Below are 26766 nucleotides of genomic sequence, written 5' to 3'. Positions count from 1 at the left end.
TACCAACTAATGTTACTGCCTTGGTTCCCAAACAATAAAGATCCACCTTCCAACGGAAACATGATTGGGCTTGGCCCACGTTCAGGCTTTGGTGATGTTATTGTCTGCAGTTTACACGCTATGTTCTTGGTTCCCTTCCTTTGGAGTTTATTTTATTCCCTCTGCCTGTTTCTGATAAGCCAGTCTGACTGGTTGGACTCTGTGTGTAAATGTTGAAAAGGAACATTTTGTGGTGCTAGCATGTTCCTGTCAGAGATACAGAGTAGAATACAGTGAAGTCCTAGACCCTGCGACCGGCAGACTAAGCAGAAAGGATTCCTGGCCATATCTTTCCCTAGGCTACCAAACATGCCAGTTCATCAACAGGACCCCTTCCCTGCAGCACAAGTCAGTGAGATGTAACAGACACACAGTTTCCAGCTGCAGCATTCAGCCAGCCAGAGTGGAGTAAACTCTCCGCCTGTGCCATGAGTTGTGTACCCCAAGACTGAGGAGAAAGGTAGCAGAAAACACTCAGCCTGCCCCCAGAGAGCCCTCAGAACCGGAGAGGGGGTCCTATACACACAGCACAAGACCTAGTCCCAGAAAGAAAGTTTGATTAGTGGGGTGGCAGGCCCAAGACTCACTGCCCTGACCTGTTTCAAATTCACCAGGAGGGGAGTACGTAGGTGAAGAAATGCACGGACTTGAGGGAAAGCTCTCCCTTGCGTGACTCTGCAGGTGAAGAGGGTGTTTGAAGTAGGCAGGTGCATGACTTGTCTGACAGGTTTAGGGTTGTTAGTGGCTTAGGACTCCTGAGAATTCATTCAGCTTTTTCACACTGCTATCAGTGGTTCCTGATTAGTTCTGATAACATGTGCATGTCTGGAGCAGGCCATAAGAAATGGCTTTTAATCAGCGGTTGACTTGCAAGGTCAGGGTCAGGCTACAGCCTCCAGCATCGGCATCCGGGATATCAGTGACTGACATTTCACGAAGGGGGAGGGGAGAGGCAAAGCTCACTGTTCGTTGTCTGCCCCAGGCAGGAGTAGGACTCATACAGGTGGAAGGGGTCAATTAACCGACATGACAGTGTGAATTTTGACATGGAGATGGTTTTTATTTTATTATTACATTAAGTTATTATTATTTTGCCTTCCCTTGAGAGGATACAGATGTGGGTGCTTTAAGTTCAGTCTTTATGCTTGGATTTCTGTTGTTAAAATGTACAGCCACAGCCTAATTCTGTGTGGTTTTAAGAATCCATGTAGGAAGGATTGGATATCTGATAGAAAGAACCTCAAGAAATTTCTCCCGAAAGGATCAGTGAGGAAGAAAAGTTTTTCTGTACAGGGCTCTGGAACCAACAGGATGATGACACACTTTCTGAAAACTTCTGCCTTAGAGTTAAGTAAGCCACAGTAAAAATAGCAGTAGGTTTGCATCATTTATACGTTTGAGTACCTGATGAGAACTTGCCTCTATTGGTAAATAACTACAGCTGCGACAGTATAACTGAGGTGGGGGCTGAGGAGGTAAGAGGCTTATTTCCCTACTTTGAGGAGTTTACAGTCCAGTATAGATGAGGACACAGGATCTAAAAAGGCATGTGATCCAGCCAGACAAAACTAATTACATGCAATCCCACGATGACTTGCTGATTGGAATCTGTGTTTCTTGGTCTGCCAGTGAGGCCACATGGGGCTGTTTGGCAGAGGGTTTGCTCCCTTGAGGCCAGCCCAGTGACTCTAGCCTTTGTAAGATGGCATTAGTTGTCAAGGCAAAAGATCACAATTTTTGACTTTGCTGTTTCTTTCCTGTCCTGGTTTTCTGGGCCCTGAAACGGCACCTTGCCACTGATACGTATAATACTATGGACTCCTTCAAGTGTACCCAGCTGCTGCAGACTTTGACCTTGTAAAACCAGGTATCAGTACTTTCCATGGTGTACTTTGAATGACTGTGATTCTCCCTAACCTTTATAGAGTTCTGTTTGTTTATGGTGAGTAAAAGATTCTTCTGAGTAGCTTAAAGCAAGCCATAGGTTACTTTCCGTGTACTCTTTCCCTGTGGTAAGAGTATTGGGTTACAGTCACCCCAAATGGGGAGAAAATGACAAAATTATTTAAGAAAGCAAGTTCCTAGTTGAATTTCTTCAGCCAAAAGGAAGGGCTAAGTAGAGGACAGTAGGAGGAAGAAGATGTGGGGAGCAGATGGGATGAACAAGTCATCCTGCCTTGAAATTGAACAGCAGGGACCAAGAGGGTCAGGAGGGTTAGCTAGTGTCTGTTCCACTCTGGGGAAGGATAAGGGGTCTGCTTGTGAGGAAAACCTCACTGCCAGGAATGGCATTTCCCCCACTTTGAGAAAAGCATGTTTTCTTCTAATGTGGTTGATAGATTGCAGCCTTTTCTTGATAGTACCAAATACATCTTCATGGATTTGGCCTTTGTGGTCTAAAGCTACACTTCTAAGAGAGTTTAAGTTCATCCCTGCTCTGTGGTAACCTGAACGGGTTGTTACTTAGTTCCCCACGCACTGTTTGAGCTCTGTGGAGAGCTGCATAGCATGCCTAAGTCCCAGATTCAGATTAGGCAGATGGGCTGGGGAGGGTCAGTCTTAAAGTCTTGGCTTTCACAGATCAACTACACCCATTTGTGGAGCTGGTTTCCTGTAATCACTTGCCCTTTTTCCTCTCCTCCTTTCAAACTGCAGACTCTGGCCTGGTTGTCCCAAGTATTTCCTATGAGCTGCATAAAAAGCTGTTGTCTGTGGCTGAGAAGCACGGCTTGACTCTGGAGCGGAGACTGGAGATGACAGGCGTGTGTGCCAGTCAGATGGCACTGACCCTACTCGGAGGACCCAACAGGTAAATGCCTCCAGACCGGTGGGGGCTGAGTGTGGGGTGGTGCTGCTCTGCCTCAGCACCACCACAGTGCGCCACACACAGAGTTCATCAGACCGTGGCCGCTCCTCTAACGTGAGTACCTCTGTGAAGTCACTTTCCTGGATGCTACAAGGTTTTTGTTTGCCTCTCTCACCCTTGTCCTGGAAGTCCTCATTCTTCTCCCAGCAAACCACCCTTTGATCCTTCCTTCGTGGTAACAGCTGACTCTCAGACTCCTGCTGACTACCAGAGGCTTGCTTTCTAAGAACCTTCAGAGACCCAGCCTTTGGAACTCGCCATTCACTCAGAGGGCTGGGGTAAAAATCAATCCTGAGTTCCATACCTGAGAGCTTCTAGAACAACTCTGACAACTGGGTGTAAGAGCTAGACTTTGGTACCTTTCCACTTGCCCTTTTAGGCTGCTATATCAGGGGCAGTGCTTAGTTTTGTGGATGTTTACTGATACCATGTACCAGACCTTGTGCTAGGGCTAGGGATACAAAGAATAAGAAAATACTGCTCCTGTCCTCCAGTAGCCTAGTGAGGTCTCCAGAAAGTCCAGTGCTGTGGCAGAGGAAACAGAAGCCTCTCCAGGAAGCCACATTTCTACTCCAGGCTGGAGAAGCCACTCACCCTTCCTAGAGCAGTGACATCCAAACTGAGTCCTACAGAGCAAGGGGGAAAAGTAACAAGCGTGTGCCGAGGGCAGAAAGGATCAGGAGACCGTGGATCCATAAGTCATTTCGTGTGGCTGGAAAGTAGGGCTTTGGTACAGCTGAGAGGTCGGGAGCTGCTAAAGGGATTTCAGTAGTGCTGTAACATGGTTAGTCTTGTGTTTTAAAAAGGCGACTTTGGCCAAGTAGATTAATGGAGGAGGCAAGACTGGGGCCATGAGACCAGTTAGGAAACTGAGTCAGGGGCCAGGTGATGGTGGCCCCAAGCAGGGAAGTAGGGAACAGAGAAGTGGGTGGATGAGGGAATTTTTAAAGGTAAAATCAGCAGGGCAGGGTATTTAATGGATATGGAAGGTGACAGAAAGTGAAGTGTCAGTGATCACTGAACTTAAAGCGTTCTAGCATGGACATCTGGTTGGATAGTGATAGCATTCACTGTGATAAGGAACATGGGAAGAGGAGCAGGTTTGGGGGAGATGGTGGATTTTGTTTTGGATATGTTGGGTTTAGGAGGCCTGTGAGACATCCAGTAAACCATTGGCAGTCGGGATCTGAAGTTTAGAAAAAGGTCTGAGCAGAAGATAAAGATCTGGAAGTCATCATCTGATACACGGTATAAGAATAGGCAAGCTCCTCTAAGGAGAGAGTGTAAAGGGATGAAAGGGCCTAGGGTGGAATTCTGGGGAACATTAGCATTAAAGCAGAGTTAAGAGATGAGGAGCCTTCCAAACTAGCTAAGAAAGTTTAAAGCCAGAGAGGTAAGAGAACCAAGAGGGTAGTGTTTAAGAACCAAAGGAATGGTGTTTGAGGAATAAAGGGATGGTCAGCAATGGCGATGCTGAGAGAGCAGGCACGATTAGAGTTGATAGGTATCTGCTGTGTTTGTCAATAAAGAGGAGGACTTTGGTAGCCTTGTGGGGGAGTGGTGTCTAAAGTGATCCACGCTGGCTGTGAGATTTCCCCTCCTTGCTTCTCCTCTCCCCTCACCCTATAGCATTGTGTTCATTCCTCCTTGTCCCTTGATTTAGGCCTGCTTCCCAACCTGGTTCCCTGGCCTCTCCTCTGCCAGGAAAGAGCCAGTGGAGACCACAAAGGAGGAAGTAGTGCAAGCTGCTCTCTGAAGGAGTATCCTGCCCTTGGGTCTGATGACCGTAGAACCTTCTCCCAGAGCAGCCATTGGGGCAACTTGAGGAATAACCTCTTCCTGGGAGTATCGGAGGCCATTAAGTGGCTTCCCAGCAGTTTGGGGGCAGGATCTGAATGTCCTCCCCAAGTCACATTCCTCTAGTCAGCTTCTTGGAGGTGGCTGTCCTTGTGCCTGTCTGTTCTTTCAGTGTCTGAACTCTCAGAAGGGCCATCTCCTGTCGTTTGCAGCAGTTACCACGGTAATCAGTTTCATGTATGTCAAGTACCATGCATTTTTTCACTGCGCTTTCACAACAGCATTTAATTTGATCCTCATAGCTTCACCTCGAAGGTAAATAGTAACCCAGGTTTTAAGATGAGCAAAGCTAAGGCTCAGAGAGCAGAAAAACTTGGCCCACGTGACATTGCTGGTTCACGGTGGGGCCAGGTCTCCAGTGCCTATATTCTGACCCTGCCGTTGGGTATGTGGGTGCCGTGGTCCAGTTTTGAGTCCTCTGATGGGGATGCCTCTGTGAGAGGGAGAGTCCATTTAGGGAACAGACACGGGTGAGTCAGATGCCAGAACTCCGCAGTATCTGCGTGAAGGGAGAAGTACTCGTCATATTTCTGTAAGATGCAAACATGGTGAGGGAAATGAATGACTCGGTGTATATGTAAAGTACATTACCAGATTGCCCCAAATTTATTTGGGGAGTGCGGGTTTCCTCCTTGGCTTGACAACATCTGTCTTCCTCTCTTTGGGGAAAAAGAGTAAGTGACTGTCACTGCTCCGCCCCTAAGCAGGGGCCTAAGCCTCTTTCTTGCTGTTCATCTCCCCTTCCCTTCCTGCCTTGGGGGCAGACTGAGTCGGGCACAGCTCTAGGGCTAATCCTCTAAACCTCCTTACTTGTGGCTTCTCTGAGACCAGAGAGGTCTCAGCTTTGAACGGCAGGAAGCTGGAAGTGACTTCATCAGGAAGTGGGTGTCCAAGGCCGCTACCAGCCTAGGAGGCCGGGAAGCCCCTAGCCTGCCTGCTGCCTCCTCTGTGACCAGTAGTGTAACAGTGCCAGCATCGATTGAGTACTTTGTGTGTCGGTTCCTGTTACAAGTGCTTTACATCCATTCATCCACCCAGCGTCCTATGAAATAGGTACTATTAGTATCTACACCATTGCCCTTATTAGCTTACTGGCAGCTCAGTAAAGAGAACTTGGACTGGCAACTGATTGAGGATGATTTAGAACTACCGTCTTTGGTACTTGCTGTGAGTGTCTTAGGAGTTGAGGCAGAGTAATCGTAAAAGGGGTGGGTCAGAGTTTCACAAGTGAAGGGGTTTCTGGGCAGGGGAAATAGTTTGAGCAGAAGCAAGAAAGAACCTTACACGTGCAGCAGAGAATGATGAGACCAGTGTTCCTGCAGTGGAGCAGGCATGTTGGGGAAGAAGAGCAAAGAAGGCTGCAGAGGTAGAAAAGCCTCTTTGCTAAGAAGAGTTTGGACCTAATAGGTCATACGGTGAGAACAGTAAGTGTTCTTGGTCAGAAAGCAATGTTCTGGCAACAGTGTTATATGGAACAAGATCTGGGTGAACTACCTAATGAGAGGACCCAGCAGATGACATGACACCGGTATGTGGGACAGTGGGAGTGCCACCCTGTAAACCTGGCCTTCAGTGGGTTTTGTCCATCCCCCTCTGGAACCTGGGACTGGCGAGAACTCTGAGAGCAGTAGGTGCCGAGACGCACTTGCCTGGTATATGATGCAAGGGATTGGCAAGTCTGCAGCTGATAACGCTTCTTTGCCTTCTGTTCCAGGTTGAATCCCAAAAATGTTCACCAGAGGCCTACGGTGGCACTGCTATGTGGGCCCCATGTGAAGGGGGCTCAGGGTATCAGCTGTGGGAGGCACCTAGCCAACCATGATGTCCAGGTCATCCTCTTCCTGCCCAACTTCGTGAAGATGCTGGAATCCATTACCAACGAACTCTCTCTCTTCAGCAAGACCCAGGGCCAACAAGTGTCTAGCCTCAAAGGTGAGCACTTGCACAGAGCTGGGCTGAGGCCCTCTCCGTCCTCGGTGCTTTCATTGGTCTGGCGGTGCCGCCCAGTGGTGACAGGTGGAAAAGCACAAGTGTAAAGAATGCTTTGCCCGTAAGTAGTCTTAGTGTCTAAGGAAATAAATACCTTTGGTGTCCACTTGCCTACTTCCTATCCCTTTCACCCTCCTCCTTCTCCCACTACTCAAATGGAGAGGTGGGGACCTATTTATTCATTTCACAGATATTTACAGAACGGGCACTGTTTTTGACACTGGGGATATGCGATAGATTTTTTTCCTAAGAAAATATTTATTTATTTGGTTGCATTGGGTCTTAGCTGTGGCAGGCGGGCTCCTTAGTTGCAGCTCGCTGGCTCCTTAGTTGTGGCATGTGAACTCTTAGTTGCGGCATGCATGTGGGATCTAGTTCCCAGACCAGGGATCAAACCCAGGCCCCCTGCATTAGGAGCATGGAGTCTTAACCACCGTGCCACCAGGGAAGTCCCAGATTTTTTTTCTTAATCCATGCTTCCGTGGAGCTTACATTCTGGTTAGGACAGATGACAGGTAATATCTCTTTCGGGTCACATGGCAGTAAGTGTTACGGAGACAAATAAAGCAGGGAAGGAAGACGGAATGTTGGAGGGTTGGGTGGAGGGTAGCAGACTTAGACATTTCAGGGTCCAGTCATAAAGGGCCTGTGGATCACTGTGAGGGTTTGAAATTTTACTCTGGGTGAGATGGAGAGTCACTGGAGGAATTAGAAGAAGAAAGAGATCCCAATCAGGTTCCAAATGATCATTATGGCTGTTGTTTGAGAGCAGACTGTAGGCTTACAAAGAGAGTTATTAAGGCTATTGTGATAATTGGAGAGAGAAATGTTGGTGGCTAAGACAGCGTGGAAGTGATGAAAGGTGGTTAGTTTCTGAAGCAATATTGAAGATAAGAGTTTACAGATTGGGTGTAAGGGACGAGAGAAAGAGAAGGGTTAAGAATGACTCCAAGGTTTTTGGCCTGAGTAACTGGAAGGATGGAGGTCCCATCACTGAGATGGGAAGAGCTGGCGGGGGAGATTTGGGGAAGAAGAGCAGAAGCTCAGTTAGAGATGCCTGTTGGATATGCAGGTGGAAATGTTGATTGATGGAGAAGAGTCTGGAGTTAAGGGATCTGGTCTGGAGTTACAAGTGTGTGGGTGGTATTTAAAGCCATAATGAGCCTGGATAAGATGTCTCCTAGGAAGAGAGATTAGATAGAGAAGTTGTTAGACTGAGTTCTTTGTATAGAAGTCAGGGACTTGAGAGACCAGCTAAGGAGACAGGGAAAGAGTGGTCAGTGAAGGAGAAGGAAAACCCGGAGGGCCTGGTACCTGAAAGGCAAGTAAGGAAAGAACGGTGTGTTCAGCTATGTCAGCAAGCCATTCTAGGTTGCCGTTACTCTCAGGCCAGGCTCCTCCTGTGGGCATGCGGAAGATAAGATGCCGCTCCCACTCTTGAGAGCCTCAAGGCCCACAGGGACACCACCACCTCCATCCATAGTGGCCTGTTCTGAGTAAGAAAGCCGTCAGTCTCTAATTGAGATATGTCATCACTTAAGGCTGAGACCTGGGGAGGGGTTCTCGTGTGTGGGTTCCCCCCTTGAGATCTATAACATGATGCCCTTTTCCAGGCAGTTGGTTCTTCCTCTAGCTGCCCACAAGCCTTTCTATCCCAACTGCCCCAGGAGGCAAGTCTGAGGATGCTCACCTTTGAGTGTGGTCTGATTTCCACTAGTCTCAGTTTAACCTCTTGGGCTGGTCAAGACTTACATACTTGTTGAGATATCTGTTCTTACACTGTCCCAGAGGCCTGGTTAGAGCAGAGAAGCCTTTTAAAACACCTGAGAGAAGTGATAGATTCCTTCCCCGTTCTTAAGGTTGGGCTGCAGGGAGGACTTATTTCCATGATAGTGAGAGGGGCCAGCAAGGCCAGGCAGTCTGAAGCAGGACAGCCTGGTGTAGAATGAGCATGCTCTTGCCTGCTCACACTTCTTGGGCCAGACAGCAAATGGCAGTCAGCCCATTTCTCCTGAGCCCTAGGCACGGTCTCCCTGTGAGGGCTGACATGGCAGTAGAGCCCACCTTCCCAGAGCCTATAATTTACCAGAGAGTTAGTCAGATATGCAGAAGAGGCAAGGGCCTTGTGTCCTGAGAAGCTCTGCACACCCAGCAGAACAGTGCTTCAGCCTGGGAGCTCCATGAGGACAGTGGTCCATCAGGCTGACACGCCCTTGGTCTCTAGCACCCGGCCTAACCAGGCCTTGGAACTTCCGGGGCCTGAGTACTGACCCAGCCTTGAGAAGGCTATTCTCTGGAGAGGCATTGGAGTGGTGTCTGAACAAGACACTCTTGGGGGCCACCATGGTTCTAGTCCCAGCCTGGGCTGCTACTTTATAGGGGTTTTCAGATGGCACTCTTTCCACCTACAGATCTGCCCACCAGCCCTGTGGACCTGGTGATCAACTGCCTGGATTGTCCCGAGAATGCCTTCCTGCGGGATCAGCCCTGGTACAAAGCAGCCGTGGCCTGGGCCAACCAGAACCGGGCACCAGTACTCAGCATAGACCCTCCTGTGCATGAAGTCGAACAGGGCATCGATGCCAAGTGGTCACTGGCTCTGGGCTTACCTCTGCCTCTGGGGGAGCACGCAGGCCGTGTCTATTTGTGCGACATCGGCATTCCCCAGCAGGTATTCCAGGAGGTGGGCATCAGCTACCACTCACCCTTTGGCTGCAAGTTTGTCATCCCACTGCACTCTGCCTAGAAGGGCTCTGGGCAGGCTGGACCCTGCGGTCCCCTGCTGCTCCTGCCAACGAACGCCTTAAGGATGTGAAGCTTCATGGACCTTGTTGTTTTTTCTCTTTTTGGTTTCTTTCTTTGAGAGAACAGCTCATATTTAAAACAGACCTGCCACCTGCCCTTAGCCAGGGAAAGCTTTCTTACTGGGTGTGCGGGGCGAGTGGCAGGCTCCGTGCACAGTGGCTCCAGGCATTGCTACACTCGGCCCCCTGTGTGATCAGGTGGGGCTTTGTTTACAGACATAGGCAGCTCACAGACTGTGTGTCACGTTTACAGCCTCTGGGCCTGGGCGAGCGCCTCGCGGGGTGGGGCAGCCCCGTTTGGGGCCTGAGCTGGCTCTGGTGCCGAGCTTGTGGCTCTGTCTCCCTTGCTTCCCTCACAACCCCAGCTAAGCGGCCCTTCCTCAGATCACGTAGAACTGGCTGCACTGCAGTTGTCCACTAGAGGGCAGACTTGCAGTCTCCGTTCCGTTGAGGGCTTTGAGGCCTTCCCTCAGCCCCGCCACAGGTTGATTTGGGGGCTTTTGACCCTTTCTCTTGAGCTGATCCAAGTTTTATGCTGGGGTTTTTTTTCACTCCATCACTCTGGGAGGCAGGGAAGGGGAATGGCATCAGAATGGTGTTACTGTATTGGGATTTTTTTTACTGTTTTTCCGTTGTCTTCAGCACAGGTAGTATAAGGTTACGTTACTGTAGAACCACAGTGCCCATCTTGCCAGCAGTGCCCCCCAACCCCATACTCTATAGCTGGGGGCTGAGCCTTTGCCTGGTCTGGGGCCAGACCCCTCAGGGTGCAGCTTTAATGTTCAGTATTGGGGAGGCCCCTGGGGGAGCCTGGTGCTGAGCCAGAAGAGGCTCCCTGGTGCTTCCGTCCTAAGCCACCACTCCCCACCCCTCCTTGCCTGCGCACACCCCCCCTACGCTCTTCTGCCCCCTCTGCCTTTCCCCTGAAATAGTCCCCAGCAGCTGTGATCCCAGAGCAGGGCGCACGTCCCTCCCATGTGGGCTCTACCCCAGCTTTTACAGCCTGGGCCTTGAACCCTTTATGATTGTTTTCTCTAGATGAGTGGGCTCAGGGCCAGCACCCTGTCTCAAAGATGCCAAAATGAGGCTAGTTCTGGATGAGCTAGCTGGTGGGGCTCAGCCTTAGGAACACACTGCTGCTCAGACCCTAAGGCACTAAGCCCCCAGATGTCCACAGGCCCAGGCCCTGAAGGCTGGTAGAACAGGAGCCATGCCCTGAAGTTCCTGAGAGGGGTCCTTGCAAAAGGCTTGTGCTTTAAAGCCTGTTTCAGGGCTTCAGGCTTCCTTCTGCTGTGCCCACCCACTCTGGTTAAGGGGGTGGATCGTGGACACAGGGTAGGCCCTGGTACCATGGGTTTCAGGCTACTTACCACTTTTCTTATAGGAGCATAGGCAGGAGCCGATGAGGCAGGGGAGAGAGGGCTGGTCCCTCCTTTCCTCTCATCTTCCCTCAGATGTTAAACTGTCTCCAGCAGCGGAAGGCCAGCGACTGTGAATCCCGTGCTGTGTATCCTTCCTGAGCCTCTGCTCACTCTCAGGGCCAAGGAGCTCCCATAATGGGGCCCTCTCTTTAGAGGCAGGGTCATAATCTGAGGAGCAGTGCTGGATTACAGGCATTTTAGTAAGCAGCCATTAAACAGGTTCTGGCTGCCTGTTGATGCAGTGAGGTCTCCTAATTGGGTACAGTGAGAAACGAGCTAGAAGAACCCTGGCCCAGAAGACTGTGCTTGCTCCAGTAAGTCACAGTGACCCTGGGGGTGATGGCCTTGTGTTGAGGGGCCACTGGGAGTTGGTGCCCAAGCCTCTCCCTGTTTTCTCCCCAGGTGGCCCTGAAGCCTCTTCCTGCCCTCAGCCTGGGCCTTCCCCAGTGGTGGTAAAGATAAGCATGATTCTTCTCTCTTCAGCTCTTTTCAGAGGCATCCTGCCCACAGTGCCCAGTCCTAGGGAGCCCCCGTCAGGTGGCCAAGACGATCACTCATGCAGCTCTTGGGGAACCAAAAACCAGCACGAAAATAAAGCTGAATGACAGAGTCCTGTGCTCTGTGGTAAATTGCTCGGTATGCTGCAGTGAAGTACTGCATCGCCAGCCCTAGGAGCCTGTGTTTGCTTCTCACACTTCATTAAAGTTATTGGGCACATAACAGTCTAAAGTCCCAGCCAAAGACAGGGCCAGAAGGATAGGTAAAACCAGTGGGCCATTTCCCTTATACTCCTTGGGGCTGAGAGGTACAGGGGCCTGCAGTCCCCTTTTAGGACTGTTCAGCAGACCTACCACTGCTCTTCTGGGCCCAGAGGGATACCGGAGCTTCTCGCTAGCCCTTCTGTGCCTGGCCCAGTTCACACTTAGCTCTCCACAAGCTGAACTGCTAAGAAAGACTTTATTAATAAGGTGGGGAAGGGAGAAGGCAAGGAGCCTGGAGATGGACACACTGGTACCAGGGGGTACAAACAGTAAGAAACACTTTATTATAACTTTACAACATATAAATAGCTTGGGTCAAATCTGTGCTTTCTGGCAGCTGGGCATCAAGTCTCCTCCCCTGTAGGCTCCTGCCTTCCTTCACATTGCACTGTTCATTGGGTGGCTCTGGCCCTGGGGCCGGTGGTAGAGCTTGGAGAAAAGGGGCCGGGCAGCCCAGTTCTGCTCTCCATCTCCCAGTGTGGTGGCCTGCACCTGTCATCTGCTTGGGTTGCGGCTGGTGTGTAAAGACCGCTCCTCAGGGGTCAGACCAGCAAAGAAGGGATGCAGCAGGGCCTCCGCCAATGTGATGCGCTGGGCAGGGTCAAATTCTAACATCCGTCTCATCAGGTCAAACAGCTGCACGTGCTCCGGAGAGTCTTGGAGCATATAACTCTGCTCAGGGACACAAGGTGTCTCAGTGTGATGGCAGGGTCGTGGGAAGCCACAGCAGGTCCCCTTGCCTCTGGGAAGCCTTGCTGCGTGGCTGAGGAGGCAGGGACGCCTCCCTGGAGGACTACTTCTCCCCTCCTGGACAATGAGCAGCTCTTTTCTTTTTGTGCCTGTAATAATGTTTGCTCTGAACTTGTCAGGCTACTGGGTGTCTTGCTGGCTTGGTGACTCTGCCCCCACGTGCAAAGTTCTGACAGGTGGGTAGAAATCACCTCTGTGGAATTCACTTGTCCAAGCACCAAATGCAGTTGACAGAGGCTTCCTGGCCATGTCTAGGTCTTCCCTACCCCTCACCTCAGTCCTGCCTAGTTCTTCCCAAAATTGAAAGAAGATGGGGCAGGAAGTAGCACGGTCTCTGACATCTGGCTCTTCTGGTGTTCCCCAATTACATTCACAGCCACCCTGTGGGGAAGGGGTAGAGCTAAGGGCCCCTCTGGGGCAGTTTGCAAGAAGCCCCACTGCCAGCACCCAGCAACCTTAGGCACAGCCTCCCATAGGGCCGGAACCAGGAGGCAGCCTGTAGCTGCCTGGCCTGTCTCTCTGCTGTGTGTCTGCCCAGTGCCTGGGGTCTCCTTGGCATAAGTTGAGCTGGGGGAAGCCAGAAACTGACCTTAAGAGGTTTGCAGTTCTCCTTCACATACCGGCCGTCAGAGCTGTTCTCATCCCAAACCAGGCCCCCTTTGTAAAAATATTTCTGCTTCCTGAAAACAAAGGACAGGAAGGGTCAAGTCTTAAATGGGAAAGACAGTGGCAGCCTGAGGAATGGCAGCAAAGCAAGGCAGGGGATCCTGGCCTGACCCAGCAGGAAGGTCTCGGCAACAGGTTTGCCAGGTCATTCCAAGATGGGAAAGGCCCCTAGGCCAGCCCTGCGGGAGCAACCAGGACTCCTTACCTGGTACGGTGGATCATGTGTGATGGGATGGGCCCTAGGATCTTCTCCATCATCACCAAATGCTCTCGGTTTTCGTGCGTCTGTGGAAGGTTAGGGACACAGCAAGTGGGGGTCAGTGCCAGCCTCTGCCCCCTTAGGGTCCCTCAGGGAATAAAGGACAAAAAAGATGGGCAAGTTCCCTTCCTGCCCAGGGAGATGCAAACCCACCAATGGAATAGCAGTCCCAGCCTTTCTGACCTGGTGGCAGCCTGGGACCAGGGATGAGGCCAGCCTGTTTTCTCAGGGTCACGGTCAGACTCTTTGACCCTTCAGGTGCACTGCATAACTACACACCTCTTTTTGGCTACGTTCCTCACTCTCTCCCCAGAAGGTGCCCTGCCCCAGCCCACCTCCATGCCCTCACTCAGGCGGTGCCCCTTGCCTGGAATGCTCACTCCTCCCACCCCAATCCTCCATCCTTGATGGCTGACCACGAGTCCCTGAGTGTTCCAGCTACCCTGACCTCTTCCTTCCCCTGAGCATCTACAACCCTCAGGAGACAATCTCACAACATGCTGACTGGTGGGCAGTGGTCCCACACTAGGCCTCTGCAGACTGTCAGAGTAGCAGCGCTTAGGGTAGTGGGGTGATGTGGGAGAGGCCTTACCTGGAAGAGTGTGAAGCCCCGGTAGTACTCAAAGAGAATGCAGCCAATGCTCCAGACGTCGCAGGGCTGTGCCCAGCCCAGCTCTGAAAGCCAAGATGGGACAGGCTATGAGATTCAGCCCTGTGTTCCCAGCCTAGAGGTCACAGTGTAGCTACCACACTGCCTGGCAAGGCTCCTGCCCCAAAGCCAGTAGAAGTCTCTTTCTTGGTAAGGCCAAGTCAACAGCCATAGTGACTCAGGACACTGGCCTCAGGTGGTGGACAGGCACCTCACTCTCTGTTTATACCCTCCCAACAACTGCCCGCTTTATCAGGGTTGGGAGCTACACAGTCACTCACCCAGGATCACCTCAGGCGGGCGATAGTGACGGGTGGCCACAATGGTCGTGTGATGCTCGTGGTCAAAGGTAGCACTGCCAAAGTCAGCCACTCGGATGCTGGTGTTCTTCACCGACTTCTCCTCACAGCTCTGAAGGGCAAGGAAGGTGAGCCAGGTCGAGTCTGTCCTGGTGGGTACACACCCCTGGAACAGGGCCTCAATCTTTTCCCCCACCAATACCTTGTGCTCATTGTAGAGAGTTTCAAACTCAGAATTCACAAACAGGATGTTCTCTGGCTTCAAGTCTGTGTGGGTCAGTTGGTTCTCATGTAGAACTGGGGAAGCAGGAGAGGAGGGAAGCAGACACTGAAAACCTGGGCTTCCTCTCTGGTGCACCTGCCAGCGCTAGGCCAGCTCCCTCCTCCAAAGTCAGCCTGCCAGAGCCCCTCACAGCCCCTAACCTCAGCAGTGGGCCAAGGGAGCAGACTGAACTGCCTCTGTACTGGCTTCCCTTTCTAGAGTTCTCTGTGCTTAGGGCCTTGGAAGGTTCTGATTCTTGAGGGGGCAGGGGAGACTTTTTCCATTTATAAAACCTCCCTCCACCTGTCTGCAGGGGACCAGGCCTCCTCAACCTGTCTCTCACCAGAGCTGCAGCATCAGCCTTGGGGTGGTTCCCTCTCCCCAACACCAGCTACGTAATTTGCAAGGCCCAGGGCAAAATGAAAATGCAGGCCGTCTTATTCAAACGTTAAGAATCTCAAGATGGTAGCAGCAGAGTATTAAACCAAGCACAGAGCCCCCTATGAAGCAAAACAATGAAGCCAGTCCTGCCTCTCCTCATCCCCAGTCCCGAGCGCGGAGAAGTCTGCCTTTTTCCTCCAACTCCTATCCCACCGATGGTGGTACCCTGCCACTCATCACTTTTCCCATCTGGCACTCAAGACCCTCACAACGGTGTGGCCCATCTCTCCCAACATGGGCCCTGTCTTCACCAGAAAGAGTTGCAGCACATGCCAGGCTCTGGGCCGTCGCTGAGTGCTCACCTAGCTTGGAACACACTCCCGTCCCATCATCTATGCAGACCCTGTAGTCTAGCTCTAGGTCTATCCACCTCCTCTCCAACGAGCCTTCCCGACCTGTTCCAACCACTGCAAATCCTGCAGTGCTGAGCACAGGCACCACCAGATATGCTCTCAAAGGCTGGCAGACAGATGGGAAATGACGGTGACACAGAGGGTGTCTATGTTGACAGGATCTGTGGGTGGGACCAGCCAGGTCAGTCTCTGACCTCTTCATCCTATGCAGGAGGGTAGGAACCGGGGTGGTACGGGGCTAATTCTAGAGCGGCTCTTTCATTTTTCCCGAGTGCCTGCGGGCAGACCCAGCTCAGGAGGCCCCCTGGAGGGGACTGCAGCCTCTCCATCCTCACAGATTCCTACCTGAAGGCCTTTCAGCCAAAGGGGCCCTGGTGTCTCTGGCCCAGAAGAATAGTTAACGATGTGCTAGAGCGAATGATGGAGAGCAGGACCACCAGGTGACTCTGCTGCAGATATGTGGCTGACCATGCTCCATTTGAGGGTGGAAACTTACACCTAAGGGCGTGGCAGAGCTGGTAGGCCATGTGCCGGACATGTGGTAGAGGGTAAGGCTGGAAGTTATTCTCCTTTAGGAACTCAAAGGTGTTCTTGCCCAGGAGCTCAAAGGCGATGCACATGTGACCATGGAAGTTGAACCAGTCAGACATCAAGACGCACAGGCTGGAGGAGAAGGATGGATGGGGCTCAGGGTCTGTGCTGGGGGGGCTGGCTGCCTCACCCCGTCCCCTCAGGTGACGCCAGTCCCCACTCCCTCCCAGGCCGCTGGGTCCCACGCAGGATGCAGATACACATAGAGAAAGAAAATTATGGGCACAATCCCTGCATCTCAGAGAACGAGGTGGAGTAACACCAGTACACTCCACAGAACAAGCATTGCTTTTTTCCACTCCCTCAGCTGAGCTTCCTGAGATCCTGCAGGGCTCAGCACAGTGCTTGGAGGGGGAATGCTCAGTGTCTGTGTGCCAAAGGTGGCTCTCCTTCGGATATCTCTGACTACATGAGAGCCCCAAACAGCTTTGTATCTTCTTTGTATCTTGTCTAATGCCCACCACAACCCAATGAAGCCCCCAATTCACAAACTCAGGGCGGGGAGGCCCGCCTCAGAACACAGAGCTGGTTGTGGTGGGGCCTAGACTGAAATCCAAAGGTTCCTTCCAGCAAGACTCACTCGCCAAACTCCCCTGGCTCTGGCTGTCGGCAGAAGGCATGGTGCCAACCAGGTGAAAGGGCACTGCTCAGCCCCAGTGGGTCCAGGCAGTTGGGGCCGGAGTAGACGCTGCCCCCTAGGAAGCTTCCCTCCCATTCCTTGCCGACACTCACAACTTGTTCTCTTTGTCCTTCTCCTTGATTTTTTTGAGAACATTGATTTCTAGCCGGGCGGCCTCCCGGTACTTGCCCACGTTGCGGATGATCTTCAGGGCAACCTGAGACTTCCCTCTGGACCAGGGAAGGAAGCAGAATTTCTCATGAGAAGCTGTGCAGCCCTCCCCCCACCCGCCGCCCCAACCCAGCAACTCCTGGCAAACACTACTCAGGACTCCAGGAACAGGGCCTGCCCTGAAGACAGCAGATTCTTGATGCCTAGCCTACCCCCTGTAACACTAGACCTCTATCCTCATAACAACAAGTTGCTGTTGGCATCCGTGCCAGTCTTAGGCTTTTATGATCTCAGCCACTGCCAGCTCCCGGGGACGTAGGCAGAGGAGTAGAGCCCTATCCTGCTGACCAGCGCCAGCCCTAGAGCTCACTCAGTAACCCAACCTGTAGGCCAGTCCGTTGATCCTGGCCAAGCGGTCCCACTCAGAACCCTCTGCGGCACCTCCTGACCTTCCAGAGCACATCTACAAGTCTGGGCAAACTGCTCCTCCTGGGATTCAGGATGGAGTGAGGGCCTGGCAAGAGGGTAAGGGCCCCAGCAGCAGGCTCCTCTCCCTGGGAACCCCAGGGCCGATCCCTTTAGCACACCACCCTGGCCCCACCTGCCTGCCTACCAGCCACAGCATTTATCAGAGACCACTGACTGCCAGGAACCTTTGTTCAGTGTCCATGAGGATTTTAATAATTCCTGCTCCACACCCTCCACCCTTACCCCCAGCACCAGCCCTGTAGGCCACTTGCAGAGTCTCAGCAGAGAATATCTGCTGAGGTTAGCCTGCTAGGCCCAACTGCTGTCAGGAAGGAAAAGCCAGAGTTCAGATGCCCAGGGGGAAACTAGAATGATAAGCGCTGGCCCGCAACGTGTGGCCTTGAAGCCTCTGGGAAGCTGGCCTTGGTGCCTGAGGAAAGGTTTACAGGCCCCAGGGCAGAGGCATCTTCTAGAGAACACCCTGCTTTTCTCTCCCTATCCCATTTTCCCAGATTTTCAGGGCGGGAGAGGACCTCAGAGGAAAAACCACCACTCCAGCCTCCTAGAACAGGATCCCTCAAGGGCATTCCGACCCTCGACACAGGGAGCTTGTCACTTCCACACAACTACTGCCAGGCTTGGACGGCCCTTCCTTGTGCTGAGCTGAAGCCCACTGACCAACTCCCTCTGGACTCCCTATAGGTGCCCTAAGCCCTGTGCCTACCCATTAGTGACTTCAAAGGCTCACTTTCCATCTAGCTACTCAGAGTGACACAGCCCAGAGAGTCCCCATGTGGCACAGCTCTCAGATCTGCCCTATCTCTCTCTCTCGTCACTGTATAGTCTACATGTCCCTATGCCCACTGGTCCCGGCCCTGACCTCTTGGGCCACATGGGGTCTGAGGGGTGTTTAAATGGGAACTGGGTGCCCAGGGAGGCTTCCTCAGTGATAAGCACTACCTTAAATTGGGGCCACATGGCTGGCTGGACTGCTGGGCCTAACTGTCCTCTCCAAGCAACCCTCTGAACCGAGCACAGCGGTACCCGGCTCCTCCATTCAACAGTTGGGGGATACAGTCAGACCCCAAGCGTGTTTCTTCATCTCTAAAATAGCACAAGTCACATACGGGCAGCACGTGGCTCAAATGAGACAGCAAGGACACAAGCACTTTCTGGTCAAAGCGCCAAACCAAAGAGAGGGCCATTAAGGCGGGAAGGCAGTGGGCTCCCAGGAGGTAGCCTCCCAGCCTAAGGTAGAGGAGGCAAGGCTTCTGGTCTTGAGGAATGGCAAGGGGACAGAAATGTTTTTCACTGCTCAGTCTAGAAGGGAGCAAGGTACCCCCAGGAGCACCCCTACACACACGGGTGCACCCCGGCTCTACCTCGGCACACTCAGAGAGGCCCAACCCTAGCCACACTGGAGAAGGCAGCAGCCTGCCTGGTGAGAAAGCCCAGGGTCTTCTCTCAGCGGGGGCCTGCACGGCCTCTCAGGCAGACCTCCAGAGGGTGAGGGCTCATGCTTGAGTCGGGCTCAGCAGTACTCTCAACCCCCTGCCAGGCCCAGACCCTAAGAGATGACAGGAAACAGATCCAGACCACGGAGGAGCCAGGGCCTTGCCCTGTTCTGATATCCGCAACCACAGTCCTGGGGAAGTGGGGAAACTGGGGCAGCGCCATTCACTGACCAGCAGTTCTTGGGCAGAGATGCCACATGCCTATGGAATCCCAAGAATTTCTCCCTAATTCAGGGGATCAGCACAACCCCAATATGCACAGGTCAGAACTCTGCTTTGGTGCTACGCTTCAAAAAGAAAGAGGTTAAGCTCTGCCACCACCTTCAAGAACCTCAGGCCAACTCTTCCCAGGAAGATGGCTCACCTGGCATGGTCCAAGCACTCCACCACCTTGCCAAAGGTGCCTTCACCCAGGTTCCCCACGATCTCATCTAGGAGAGAAAAGAAACAGGGCATGAGGATCTGGAGGACAGAGGATCGGCAGCTCCTGCAAGTTCACAGCATTCAAATTCTCAAAAACAAAAAAGGTTTCTCTCTCACTGCTACACTCTTAAAAACGGAAGTTGCTAGCGTCTGTGTCATTCAGGCAATTACTGGTGGCCCCGCTAAGGCGCCACGCGCACTAGAGGCCCCTCCAGGCAGGAGAGGTCTCGTCTAACAAGGGGGATAGAAAGTAGAGAGGTAAAGTTTTACGAAAGGTGGCTGTACATCGCTCTTGGAGCCAATCGCCGATCCGGCACACCAGGTGGCCCTCCTTGTCATCTTCCACACTCCGGCTGCTGCGCTTACTGCTCTGTTGGCTTCTCTGCATGCACCGCCCCCCGAAACGCCATCCGACCAATCGCATGGTAGGCGGTTCCGATTGACAGATTGAGGTGTCAGTCAAAGGCAGAGGTGGAGACGGTGAGGAGCCGGTGGGTTGGTTGATTGGATTTTCCAGATCCCAGCATTTCATAAGGCACACAGCATATATAACGATAGGGATATTGCAAGGGACACGTCAAGACACAAACTGACTTCAAAAACAGAAAAGTAAAAACAGCTACAGGTATGTAAAGAAAACTCGGACATTATCTAAGAGAAGGGCGCCGCAAATGCTCAGAAAGACAACCAGCCTCTGCTGCTGAGGGGCTGCCGTGTAGAGAGTCACAGGCCTGACTCCCTCCTCCACTGAGTCTCCCCCTCCCGGGCCCTCCCATGATGGCTTCGGCTAGGGTGGAGACGCAGTGAGAACGGCGCAAGAAGATGGCTGGCCCAGCCTGGGTCCGATCATCCAGAATGGTCAGAGGCCACTCTGGCTGGCTTCAGCTGCAGAATGCCCAGCCTGTCCTTGCCTGCCTCTGTTCGCCCACGCAGTCCTGCACATGCCCGACAGCTGCCACCTGTCCCTAGACGGCATCCGTGGCCAGACTTAATTAACATCACCAGCAGAAACGGCCTTCCGTCAGCAGCCCTTGTGCCACCAGCCTTGAGCAGGGAAGGAGCCCTGGATCCTCTGGGCCAGTCGACTCTCCAAGGCCTACCACCACGATGGCCCACACAGGCCCCAAGCCAGCTCCTGCCCTGGCCTTGGCACCTATGCTACTCACAGGCCAGGCCCGGCCCATCCTGAGCCTCATGACGACAGAGGGCACCAAAAAGAGAAGAAGCAGAGCCACAGACCTGCACTACCATCCTGTGGCAGTGTGCAGAGAGGCCACCGGGCCATGCCGGGTGCCCAGTCAACCTCAACCCGTGGCCACTCAAAGAACCACGGGAAAGCTCGGCAGAGAAGACGCCTGGCCCCCCTCCACTGTTGCACCACTACTCCTCAGGGGCCTCACGGCCGGGAGCGAGTGAGGGAGGGAAGAGAGCTGGGGAAGAGAAGAGAAGACAGCATACACCCTCAGAGATACACAACTGGCCTTCCTTCCCAGAGGTCTGAGCACAGTGTGGTTTCCTGGTCTCAGCAGAGACCCTTCTGTACAACCCTTCACATTAAGGATGTTTCCAGGCCCTGCTCTGGGCATGTGGCCTGCAGCTGGACAAGGCCTGGAGCTGCGGGCCTTTTGCCATTTCTTCACATGCCCCACCACACAGGCAGCTCATCCCCCTTGACTTGACTGCCCCTCACGTGAAGAGGCTAGGCTGCAGAGGACCTGACTGGAGGTCAGAGGGAAGGTCCCAGTCCATGCTAATTGACGGGCCCCCCCCTACCCGTGGGCACTCCAGCCTCCAGGCCTTTGGTGAGGGGCGTGGAGAAGAGACTGCAGAGGTGGATGCAGTCCATACCAGTCGGAGCACTCAGCTGTGTGGGGGGCAATCTCTGGGTGGGGAAGACCAGGCCATACAGCCCCAGACCACGTACCAGCAACCCTATTAAGGATTCTGAAGAAGTGTCTTTGTCTACTTGCGCATGTGGCCTGTCCTGGAGCGGTGTGGAGACACAGATAGGCTGGGGACCAGCCAGCGCCGGAACCAGAGCCCTTAAGTTGCCACTGCCCATGGGCCAGAAGATAGAGGAGCCGGGCCCCTGCCCAGCCCTGCACCTGGACCAGACAACACATACACACACACATGCAGGCACACCAAATGCACGTGCGCAGAGCTGGCAGTACTCACCCAGACCAGCCAGCCTGAGAGAAGGCTAGAAAGAGACGAGGCCTTTAAGCCCCAGCCAGCACACTCTGGCCACCACTCACCGAGGAGGCGCTGCTACAAGACCTGGTGCGGCGTTTGTGGCAGTGGTGGGCATGCTTGCGGGTCCGGTATGGCTCCCTTTCCCGTGACCGCCGACGATGATGGCAACGTGAAGATCCATAGTAGTCCTCTCCAAAGGATGGGCTCCGCTCTTCACACCGGTACGTGTCACTGTCACGGTGCTCCCGGTATCTCCTCTGGTAGGGCAGGCGGTCATGGCTGCCAAGACCGGGATAGGTACACTGGTCAGAGCTTCCTCCCACCAACCGGGCTCCTGCTACTAATCAAGACTCATGTGGTGGGGCCCCTGCAAAGGGCTCACAAGGGTAGCCTGTGGGAGCAGAGGCGTCCAGACTAGGGGAAGTGCGGGGGGGGGGTGGGCACGTGTGCGTGAAATCCAACCTCCAGAACCCCAGCTCCTGACAGCACCCCTCCGGCGCCACAGGAGGCAGAGCACTGGGAAAGGTGAGCATGGTGGAGGACCTCTGAGGGTCCCCCATCCCAGAGCTCTCTGTGGCCTGCAGAGACTGTTATTTTGGTCTGGGGACTGAGATAAGACCAGGGACCAATATCTGGAAAGGGCTGAGGTTATGTTCCCAATCCAAAATGAGGAAGGCTCAGAGGTTAGCAGGGGAGATGCTGGCCTAGAAAACGGGGGAATGTGTCAGGAGAAGGAAGACTCAAGGATAGAGAAAGAAGGGGTGGCATGGATGGTGGCGAACTGAGGCCAGGGAATGCAGGGGAATTGCAAGGGGAACAGGGGAAGAGCCTGAAGAGGACAGGGCAGTGATCAATGTGCAGCCGGGCAGAGGCGGCAGTCACCTGAAGAGGCCCAGGGCTGCCACAAGCCTCCAGGCTGTCTCCCTAGCCCGGAAGTGGAAAGGAATCCTTTCTTCCGACCTAGTTCCCCCTCACCTTCTAGACCGAGATCTCCGGGGCGGAGGCTCCCTTCGAGAGGGGTATCGCAGTCTCCCTTCATGCTCCCGACTGTAAGACCTCCTCCTCTTCCATCGGTAGCTCAGGTACGGGTCTGGCTCAGGGGAGCGGTATCGCTTACAGTGATGCATCTAGGCCATGAGAAATAAAAGCCCTGCTAAGCACGCAGCCAGCCACAGGGCTGCCCGGGCAGCCTAGGCGCTCCTGAAGAAGAGGCCCATTGTTCTGTCTGGGGGCAGCCCCTCCCAGGGGTTTATGAAGTGAAGAACTCTGAGGTCACACTGGTCAAACAGCAGACAATGGGTAACACCCTTCACCAGAGAACAAACAAGCAGCTGCCTCCCCAGCACAGCATCATTGGCCTGGTGGCCTGAGCACTCAGGGAACCTGGAGAGCCAGGACAGGTGCCGAGGCAGAATGCAGGGAGGGGCTGGTGAGCACCATCACAGGAGACCAAGGCCAAGTAGAAAGGGAGCCTCCTGTGCTCAATTCCCTCCTGCCTGTCTGTAGGGTCCTATGAAGTGCCTGTTCTGTCGAGCCAGAGGCCAGAGTCAAAAGGCTGCTGGCAGGGAGCCAATACACAGGAGCAAGGGGTGAAGGCCCTCGAGTTTGAGAAGCCAGGTTGCCTGGCTGAGGCCCTGAACGGTACTCTGCTCAAGGACCACAAATCAGTGTGAGGAGCCACAAGCAGAATCGAGAAGACCAGCCCTTGGACAAAGAGGGTCCCACAAACATTCCCTAGCCTACCTGAGGGTCTGGCCAAGCAGACATGGGGGTCTATCCAGCCCTTGTTGGTCTACAGTCAGTCCTAGTATCTGTAAAGATGCCAGGGTCTTCAGAGCAACCAAGTCACTTGCCCGAGGCCTATTTAGCACCCGCAGACCACCTGCCACTGGTGCCATGCCAGGCAGTGCCTCACCTCCAACAGTACCATCACTGTGCCCTCTTTTAGATTCCCTGCTCCAGTATCCTCTTCTGTGCCCATCTCAGGAGAAGTCAAAAGCCTGGCTGTCTGGCAGGCTTTGGGCTCGGGGAGGCAGGCCAAAAGGGCTCCATCTCACTATTCCTGGTTCAGTAGGGACTTACACCCACCACAGAAAATTGCCAGGTTGGATCAGCCATCAGCTGAGAAAGATGGCTATGTGAAGCCAGCTCCCTGTTCCACCCAAACCCCAAACCCTGACACTGCCTCCACAGGAGGGCTGGGCCAGAGACCGTAGCCAGCCTTCCTCCCAACCTTTCACTTGGCCATAGCCAACCAATGGTGGTCAGTCTTGGGCTTGCCTGATCAAGCATATTTTGGACAAATCCACTGAGGCTGTCTCATCTTATAAGAAGGGTCTGTCTGGAGGAGAACAGAATGGAATGGCTCTCCTTAAAGGAACAGGTCAGTGAGGCATATCTGACAAAACCCCTGGGAGCTTGTCTGCAATCCTGAGAAAGTCACTGCCCTCAATCTCCCCGCTAGCAGCTGTCTTCTGCCCTCTACCTGGAAGCCCAGGCCACAGCAACCCTTGGAGATAAATACTCTGTAACAGCTCCTCAAGAGCTGTTCTGTTTTGACTAATATTTCACTGTTTCCCTGCAATTATGGCTGGGTCAGGTGCCTAAGCGATGGAATGAAGGCAGTATCTCACATCTCAATAAGTGACAAGGAAGATGTTCCAATGGCCAGGACAAAGGCCCTGCCCATCCTCACTGGGCAAAGCACCAGACCTGGAAGACATGGTCTAGTCTACACAGGCCAAAGACTCTCTCCTGGGACCCAGAAGATTCTTATATATGCTCATGCAAGTGGAAAGAGCACAGCTTCAGATGTCAATCTGAATCCTGGCACTGCCACTTCTAGCTTGTGCCTTTAGGCAAGTTATTAAACAAGTCTAACCTTCAACTTCCTCTTGCAACAAGGGGATAATAATCTCTTACAGGACTCTGTGCAGATTAAATTATATCACTCCTTTAAGTAACATGCCTAGTACATGCCTTTAGGTCAAAGGCCTAGCACAGGTCTGGGCCCACAAGAGGTACTGAAGGCAGCTTTACATCAGCAACATTAAAAAGGTTCCAGGGGGCTTCCCTGGTGGCGCAGTGGTTGAGAGTCCACCTGCCGATGCAGGGGACACGGGTTCGTGCCCCAGTCCGGGAAGATCCCACATGCCATGGAGTGGCTGGGCCCGTGAGCCATGGCCACTGAGCCTGCGTGTCCGGAGCCTGTGCTCCACAACGGGAGAGGCCACAATGGTGAGAAGCCTGTGTATCGCAAAAAAAAAAAAAAAGTTTCCAGGAAACAACTCGGGGTCTGTGTTAAATGCCCTAAGGGTATTAAGGACATTTTTAAGTCCCTTCCAAGGGACCAGAGAAGAGAGAGATCCGGGTAGAAAACCCTGAACGAAATCCCAGTGCTGCCTTACTGGCCTCGTGACCTTATACACTGGGCCTTGGTTACCATACCTGGAAAATGGAGATGACACGACCCCCCAGCCAACTTGGCAAAGGAGATGATAAGTATGAAAGCTACATGAGACATCACACACAAAGCAATCATAGAGGATATAACTTCTCCTTTAACACATTCTAGGCAAGTGAAATATTGGGAATACCAGATGCTCCTCATTATCTTCCCAGCTAGGGCTCTAGGGCCCATTTCTCATCAATTATCTCTGATTCTCTGAGACCTCAGAAAACAGGTTGTTAAGATATGCTCTGGAAGGCTCTGCCTCTGCACAATGAAGAAAAAGGTAAGGTGAAGGAAACCAGGCGGAGGATGCCAGCTTTTCTCTGAGCACGGGCCTAGTCGTCTTCTCATTTGCTGGTCCTGGCCAGAGAACTGGGCTGACAAGAAGAGCAGCCAGCCAGGTCAGTGGCTGCCCTCCCGGATTCCAGCCACCCCAGCGCCCCATGGTTATTTTTGGCTGACGCTGCCCCACCGCTGCAACCTCAAACCTGCCACCTTGCAAGCCGCCACCATCGGGTGAAACGCTCCTCCTTTTCAAGGGCATGGAGGAGGGAAGCTGGAAGGCCGCCAACTCCGCCTCGACGGAGCCCTGGCTCAGGCGATTCCCACCCCAGCTCCACACCAGGACACCCGCACCCGGAACTAAAGGACAGAGATTCCCGGACCGAGGAGCAGCCCGGGCATCTGTACTGTCAGCTTGGCCGGGCCCCTCCTCCGGGCTGGAGCGGATCCAGCATCACAACAAAACACGCAGGGGGCCTGAGGTCCTCGCTCGCGTCCCCTCCTGACGCCTCTCCAGAGATCTCAGAGCCCCGTCCCCCGTAACCGCCGCCAGTGGAGGCGAGGGGAGACCTGGGGGAGGGGGAGGGGGAGGGGGAAGGGAGGGAGAGGAGGGGAAGGCCAGCTTGGGCCGGAATCAAACTCCCAAGCCGCGCGGGGAAGAGGAGTGTGCGAACTAAGCCTCGAGCCGGGGGTAGGGGAGGGGTCCGAAAGCCCCTCCAGGCTATCCCAGGTAGGACCCCGATCCCACTCCGCGGGCGGGTGCAGGGCCCAAACAGTATCCCTGCAGGGGCCTCAGCGGCCTCTTAGGCTCGGACTCCGACACGCGGGATCGAGAGATCGGGGTCTGCGGTGACCGCCCTCTGGGGGAGAAGCGACGGGTCAGGGGTGAGAGGTCGGGTCCGCGGCCTGAAGTAGACCGAGAAGTAAACGAAAGAGAGTAGCCTGAGATCGATCCGGGAGCCCTGGGATCCACACCCAGCGCGCCCACCCCTCCGACTCACCGCCCGCCACCGCTCCCGTCGCGGCCCCGGACCCCATACTCACCCTCTCCCAGGCTCCGGCTGCAGCTAGGCCCCACTCCCCGCTTCGAGCGCCTCTTCCGCTTCCGGCTCCGGCCTCCGCCCGTGGCAGCCCCGCCCCTTGCGTGACGCAGCCGTCGCCAGCCCGGGCTCGACCCGGCTCGGCGGCTTGGCCGCTCTAGCCTTCGACTCGAAGGCTCTGGAGGACCCGCCTTCTCAGCGCAGGTCGGGGAGGCAACTGCGGAGCCTGGTTCCGGGAGGGCCGAGAGGAAGTCCCCGGCCGCGGCCCGCCTTCCCCCGTGTCGCGTCGCACGTAGGCCCCAAAGACGCGACGGGGGCGTCCCCGGCCGACGGCGCCGGAAGCCCAAAGGTGGAGCCCCAGCCCCGCCTGTGCCTGCCTGTCCCATTCCTGCGTGCCGGGAGGAGGGCATTGTTTCTCTGTCGCCCCAGTGAAAACCTGGCGGGCCTTGACGCCCGCCTGGCTCCGGGGCCCAGGAGGGCGCTAAAGATCACGGAAGGCTCGGGAAGGCTGTCCCGACTCCCAGTTATGTGGAAGAAGCAAATGAGATCTTATTGTCTTTGTGTGGAGGTTTTTTTAAGCCGTGGCGGCAAGCCG

At 53.9% G+C, this 26766-nt stretch overlaps 2 protein-coding genes across 10 annotated transcripts in view; one reads left to right on the top strand and one right to left on the bottom strand.

Annotated features, from left to right (window-relative positions):
* Positions 1–11586, top strand: part of EDC3 (enhancer of mRNA decapping 3) — a 51786-nt gene extending 40200 nt beyond the window's left edge. For all 3 annotated transcript variants that reach the window (XM_060153910.1, XM_060153914.1, XM_060153902.1), the window contains 3 exons: positions 2695–2848; positions 6477–6694; positions 9163–11586. In XM_060153910.1, the coding sequence (XP_060009893.1) occupies positions 2695–2848; positions 6477–6694; positions 9163–9497 (707 nt within the window). In that variant the 3' untranslated portion in view covers positions 9498–11586. The remainder of the gene's footprint in view (positions 1–2694; positions 2849–6476; positions 6695–9162) is intronic.
* A 412-nt stretch (positions 11587–11998) lies between these two features.
* Positions 11999–26273, bottom strand: CLK3 (CDC like kinase 3). Of its 7 annotated transcripts, none has more exons than XM_060153880.1 (13): positions 26176–26268; positions 22374–22525; positions 21461–21677; positions 19488–19584; positions 19144–19210; positions 16740–16856; positions 15913–16079; positions 14563–14657; positions 14343–14472; positions 14005–14087; positions 13359–13438; positions 13077–13167; positions 11999–12409 (listed from the first exon to the last, which is right to left on the bottom strand). In XM_060153880.1, exons 2-13 carry the CDS (start codon positions 22523–22525, stop codon positions 12233–12235), a joined length of 1473 nt encoding a protein of 490 aa, XP_060009863.1. In that variant the 5' UTR covers positions 26176–26268; the 3' UTR covers positions 11999–12232. The 7 variants fall into 7 exon arrangements, with proteins under 7 accessions (XP_060009863.1, XP_060009873.1, XP_060009814.1 ...); XM_060153840.1 differs by lacking the exon at positions 11999–12409 and adding an exon at positions 12435–12868 and having other exon boundaries at positions 26176–26273; XM_060153859.1 differs by lacking the exons at positions 11999–12409; positions 26176–26268 and adding exons at positions 12435–12868; positions 26133–26154.
* Between the last annotated feature and the right edge of the window lie 493 nt (positions 26274–26766).

This window comes from Lagenorhynchus albirostris, chromosome 1 (genome assembly GCF_949774975.1).
Source record: "Lagenorhynchus albirostris chromosome 1, mLagAlb1.1, whole genome shotgun sequence".
NCBI lineage: Eukaryota > Metazoa > Chordata > Mammalia > Artiodactyla > Delphinidae > Lagenorhynchus > Lagenorhynchus albirostris.
Note: the sequence above shows the minus strand (reverse complement) of the source record. Positions and strands in the feature narration are given on the sequence as shown.